We start from the raw sequence: 6,030 nt of genomic DNA, 5'->3' as shown, positions 1-6,030 counted from the left end.
CTTTCCCTTCCCTTCACGTTTCCCCTTTGCCTTCCCTTTTTTCAGTTACTAAATGGCCATCATGCATCTTTTTCAACATAACTGTCATGACAGTTTTAGAGTTGCCTCTTTGCTGAAGTTAACCAAAACCTCAATAATGGATCATGCAGCTCCCAGCCAGCCATTGTCACAGCCCAGGTGTAACTACAGATTAATTAGCACTTCAAATGTTTATCCTGTTAATATCTACATTTCCACATCATCTCAGAATCCTTAATAACTCCCCTCCCTCTCGCACAGAGGTATTTTCTTGGTTCAGCACACCCTGGTCTCTCTGGCACCGCCGCCAGCCAGTGTCCCGGTGCAGAGCAGGAGGTGGGCTGGAGGTGATGCCAGCTCTGCACCAGGTGGAAACAATTACAGGGAAAAAAAAGTGGTCTGCACTGGATGAGTTACCGCTGATAGCTGCCAGATAAGCTAACTTAATAAAGTGCTGGCTTAATTAAGCCACATTCCTTGCATCCCGCCTTTCGTCCTGCCTGTCTGGGGCGATGCTATCAAGCAGCTACTGATTTTTAAGATGGGGGCTTTGGGGGTGGGCTGTGCTGCTGCACTGCTGTATGTTTGGGACAGGGGGACTTGCAGGCAATGGGACGTGGAGATGTTTCTGGATAGCTCAGCTCCCCTCTCAGTCTGCAGTGTGATGGGTCACAGAAGCCTGAAACAAAGACGGACTGACTGCTTGTCTAGTCACAGATGTGTTTATTGGTATCTAAGATTTCACCTTAAATGCCATCTTCTGACATGCAGTGATCCAGGAGCACCTCAGTTTCCAGAGCAGAGGGGAGCACCTCAACATTTTGCTGCTTCTCCTGCAGCTATGTGTCAGATAAAAAGTGTGACCTTGCTTTGAGAAACTCCCTATTATTATGGGTTTTCTTAGAAGTAACAAAAAAGCCAGCTGCTGAAGCAATCAAAAATCATAGTGGCCAAAACCCTCTGTGAATTTCGGGTTGTGGATGTTCCTGAGTGAAAACTACATGAGAAACAGAAGTTGCTATATTTTTAACAGTTGAAGCACCCCATTGAAAGCTGTAACAGATAAGTCTGATGGAAGTTTCTGCTTTTGGAAACCAGATTTACAGTTAATGGATCAACTTAATTTCCCTGTAGATCCAGATTTCAGTGGCAGAGCTTCTTACACAGCTGTGTATTAGTTTGTGTGTGATGCATGCTCACATGTACAGCTGCGTAGCAACCACCTCGCTAAAAGTTATTCAGTAACTAAAATTATCAGTGGGGACCCTCTCTTACCTCTCATTATGTATAACAAGATCGCTGCTGTGCAACGTTGATTAGACATGTCAGCCTAGAGCTGGATGTCTGAAAATGAATATTGCTATTAAAATGCCTTTGCTAATGATCAACTCATGTGTCCATCATTTTGACAGATTTCTCTTTAAGAATGTAAGAAACTAAAGCATGCAGAAATCCCAGGGTTGCAATGTAATGTTCAGAGAAACGGGTATTGCCACGTTGTATTTCCTGTGCATTAACCCTAAAGTAGCAGTTTCCCTGGCAAAATCGTGGCAAAGGCCACAGTTGAGTATGGGCTGTGCTAATACAGAGATCTGTAATCTTGAAGTGGGAACCGAGTATCACGGAAAACTGGTTTCTGCAGTGTGATCCTGAAAGCACCCTTCCTCTAAACCGCTTCTTTCAGAGTGATTTAAAGCTTTTCATTACGTGGAAAAATCTTCAGGTATTTAGAGAAAACATTTCCAAAATATTTCCAAATCTCCTTACCAGTAAACCCTGGGAACATTTAAAGAAAAAAAAAAATAAAGGAGAACTGGAGAGAAGGAAATGATTTCTTGAAAACATCTCATCCCCTGTGGAACTCATTGCTGCAAGAAGCCATTGAAGAGATGGATTTCAGCAGGGTGCTGGATATCTGCCAGGGCAACATCATTTTCCAGCTGCTTTAACGGGATCAACCCTCAGTGAGGCTACACAAGGTTGTGGGTTGTGCTTGCTTCAGGGTGCCAGGGCCAGTATTTAAATACTGGCTGTACCTTCGCATGTGGTAGGTTCTCAGCATGGCTGTAGGAGAGGAGTTTGATCAGGGCAAGTGGTTTGGCTATCAGGAGAACCCTGGAAGGCACATAAACTAACAATTTAGCCACACGAAAGCAGACAAGTCCATCCAAATCCACAGCTGGCCAAATTGAGAAGAGAGAGGCAGCTCCTGCAACGTTTCCAGCAGGTGAGCCCTTACCCAGGAGCAGACTGTGCCAGCTAAGATTCACCTCTGCTGCCACAAGCCACTCCAAGGGTAGGAGTCTGAAGTGCCTTAAGCCTGAAAATCAAGTGGGAATTCCCAGGTAGAAGTGTAGAAATAACAAAAGCTGCTGCTCCCTCTTTCTGGATAGCTCTGACTGGCACAACCTCACAGGTCAGCATCTAACAGCAAGGATGCCCTCTTGTCCTTTCCCATCTCCCAGCCCTTTCTCAAGCTGTATCTTCCTCTGAAGAGCAGCTACAAGTAAGCCTTTATCAACCTCCCTTCATCCAGAGGCAGAAGGAGATGAATGTGTACTTGGAAGCCACTGGCATGGCTTGCAGCATACGAACAGCCTCCTCAATGCACCTTTGAACTCATTCCTCTCGCATTTGTTTGTCTTGCAGATAAAAATTTACAGCAGTGTTTGGAGAAAAGTCTAATGAGGGACCACTGTTTGCATAACAAAGCAGGGCTTCCTCTTCAGACGTTCAACCTTCATTAAGCATAATTTATATTCCAACTAATCTTTGGAAGAGGGTAAAATACGGAGCCAAAGTTTGTTTTTACATAGTTTGTAGTAATGCATTGTTTGTTTTAAGTGGTCAGTTGAAAATGATAGTTGATTTAAATTCAACATAATGATGATTTGTGATGGCTGCGTGTTGTCTAGAGGAGTGCTGTGTCATTGACTGCCATGGCTTTAGCACTCTTCTGCGTCAGTTACTGAATTAAAGGATAAGAGCAAATGGATGGTTTCCCAGTTTTGCAGATATTTCAACATGTCCACAAGGCATGAAAATCTGTGAATTTGTGAAATACAGGTTTGGGGGTTTTTTTCCCCTGGGACTCGTGTAGGTTTGATAAAATAGGTCACTAAATAGTAGTTTGCTTCCCTTGTAGCAGTCCTGGTAGCCACCAACATGGGACCCTTTGAAGGTCACTGGGCCCCTGCAGTGAGTAGCTCTCAGGGTGATAAGGGACACAGCTGATTGTGAAACCTCCTCAGCACTGCTGAGAGTCCTGTTGGCTTGGTGTGGTCTGCTGCCTAGAAAGCAAAGAAGCAGGCACAGATGGATTTCTAAATTTCATTACTGACCAGTGTGTAAGAAACAATTTCTTAGCACTCAGGCTTTGTTCATATCATAGGAACATAAAAAGTATCTGATCTATTGACTTTTCACTGCAGTTTTGTCCACCATGCCAAGATAAGATATTCTCCATTGCTCCAGTTGACATGCCCAATCTACTTCACTTATCACCTTCCAGGTTTATTAAAAGATGAGAAATGAATGATATTATTTATCTTGCATGTACTCCTTGTTGAGACTTACTCCTTTCTGCAAGTTTACATTTTATTGACAGATGTTTGAAAACAGCCTTCAACATATCATGAAAATTATGACCTGAGTTGTGCATACAGGCAGCACTGAGGTGTGCTGCATCCTTTCAACACAAGGCAGAAGGGTTTTCAGAAACAACTTGGGATGCTGAGTGGGTCAGTGGTGGTGTTCCCAGACCCAGGCTCCTGAGAGTGGCTAGTCATGGTGTCATTTAAAATGTCTCACGGAATGAGTGGTGGGTTTCCATGTTGTGTTCTTTAATGCTGAGATACCTCCAGCTGCAAAGCTCAGGATCCTCATCTTGGTTTATCACACCCATGATCTACCCACTACTGTTTCTAAAGGCAGCAGCAACCTTCAGAGAATGTCTTTATTTATTCATTTATTTATTTTATTGTTTTTCAGGAAAAAATGCTGTAAGGGTTATAAGTTTGTTCTTGGACAGTGCATCCCTGAAGGTATGTGATTTCACTGTTCTTACCCCTTGTGTCCCTATGCATTTGTCTTTGCCCATTTGCCCAGTTCTCCATGCTGCCAGTCTGAAAGAGCATCCTGATATAAACACAGGCTCAACTGTATCTCATATTTCAGTGGGGGAACTGTGGCCAGTAATTTGTTGGGAAAATAAAAAGATCAACCATCATCCAAAAGTTTTATTTAGCATACCAAGCCTTGATTCTCCTGGGTATATGTGGCTGCACGAATCTTGCACCATGACCTGCTGCAAACAGAGGGGCATATTCTGCTCTAGGCTAGGTATACAGGAGCACTCTGTGCACCCAGGAGAACACCTTTCCTAACTGATGGCTTTCCCCAGGTACATCTTGAGTCCAGAACAGCCAGTTTGGTTTGGAAATATGTGGGGAGTGGGTAACCAGGTGAGGTAGGCCTCCCTTTATCTGAACATTTCCTGAAGATATCAGTGAGAGGAAAGCACCACCAAATGTCTCTCTTGCACTACTCTTGCACCTGGTCATCAGCATGGCTTTCTTGTCATCAGGGGCAAAGGAACACAGAGAATTACTTGGGGTGTTCATGTAGTAGTGAAAAGGGAACAATCTCCTCCAGACAGAAGACACCTTGTTCCAAAAAGTAGGTTAAAAAGTTGGTTTGTGGTAACACATCCTTCTGTTTCATGACACATGGAAGACCTGAGAGTTTTCCCAGTTTGGGATGGAGATGTTTTGGAAGGAAAAGTGACAACATACTGGAGAGACTCAGCTGGTTTTTGAGTTACAGTCTCCAGCCAATGGGGATTATAATCCAAACTTAGAGCCTGCTGCCCTTTTTTTTTTTTTTTTTTTTAAGTTTATATCTTCTTTGCTGCTAGCTGGAAACAACAGAGCACTGATTGGGAAAAACAAAACCAAAACAAAACCAGACCAGCAACAACCTAACCTCTTCCCAAAACAGAAATTGTGCATTTACTGCTTCCTTGTGAAGAAACAGCTCGCAGTTGCACGCCTGAGCCCCGGCAAGCTGGGTAGGCTTTGAGTGAAATTGATGCTCAGAAGAGGTTCCTTGTCCCACAGTTTTGCAGTGTGTTTTGTCTTGGTGTGTGTGACACGAGATGACAGCTACAGTGCAAAACGGACACTTGGAGGAGGCAGTTGTGCTGTGTAGGTTATGCATGTAGGAGGCAGAAGCCCTGAAGACTTTTGGGGTGGAAAGAAGACAGGACTCTACAGTCTGGCCTCTAGCTTTCATATGGATTGTAATATCACATGCTTGGTATTCACTAAATATAATGGATACAATAGGAGAAGTAATAGGGGGAAAAATAAAATTAAAGCCTTGGTAATATATTATTTTAGACTTAAAATATTAATCTGTTGAGGCTTCAAGTGATTATGAAAGCAGCTTTTATTATGTACTCACTGACAATACTGTGTACGAGCTGCATCTCAATAACCTGTTTGTTTCTGCCACTGATTGAATTTCTCTGCTGGCTGTGTCTTCTCTCTCTTTGTACCTCCATTCCCCTGTTTTCAGGTTGATCTACATTTTGCCTTCAACTGCAGAAGGCACAGCAATTGCTGTAACACCTGAGATGATCTTGGGACGCTGGTCTAGGGATGAGAAAGACGATTCAGTGAAGCACTCATTTCACTTACTCTGCTACAGTACAACACTTGACTGTTCAAACATTTTTTTGACATAATCATGACACACTAGCTGTATGAAATGCACATCTCAACACGGGCACATAAATGCACAGATGAGAGTTTATTAGAGCACATCTGCACCTTTTAGTCCTGTACTGGCAAGTCAAACCTGTGAGAAGTAGTTCCAGCCCTGTCTTCTCCATGATTTAGCAGTGGCGGCAGGGAGGACAGCTGGGAGAGGGACAGACCCTCCCTTGTCCACCCTCTTACAGCTTCTGCAGGAAGACATTGATCTCCTTCATGGGCTGCTGTTACTTAACAG

The 6,030-nt window shown here is 43.6% G+C and overlaps 1 protein-coding gene across 1 annotated transcript in view; it reads left to right on the top strand.

Annotated features, from left to right (window-relative positions):
- Positions 1-4,008: 4,008 nt before the first annotated feature.
- CCBE1 (collagen and calcium binding EGF domains 1) overlaps positions 4,009-6,030 on the top strand; it is a gene marked incomplete at its 5' end in the record, with an annotated part of 19,793 nt that continues 17,771 nt past the window's right edge. Inside the window, one exon of the mRNA XM_008947214.1 lies at positions 4,009-4,061. Coding sequence (XP_008945462.1) covers positions 4,009-4,061 — 53 coding nt within the window. The remainder of the gene's footprint in view (positions 4,062-6,030) is intronic.

This window comes from Merops nubicus, unplaced genomic scaffold (assembly GCF_000691845.1).
Source record: "Merops nubicus isolate BGI_N331 unplaced genomic scaffold, ASM69184v1 scaffold12509, whole genome shotgun sequence".
NCBI classification, from domain to species: domain Eukaryota; kingdom Metazoa; phylum Chordata; class Aves; order Coraciiformes; family Meropidae; genus Merops; species Merops nubicus.
Note: the sequence above shows the minus strand (reverse complement) of the source record. Positions and strands in the feature narration are given on the sequence as shown.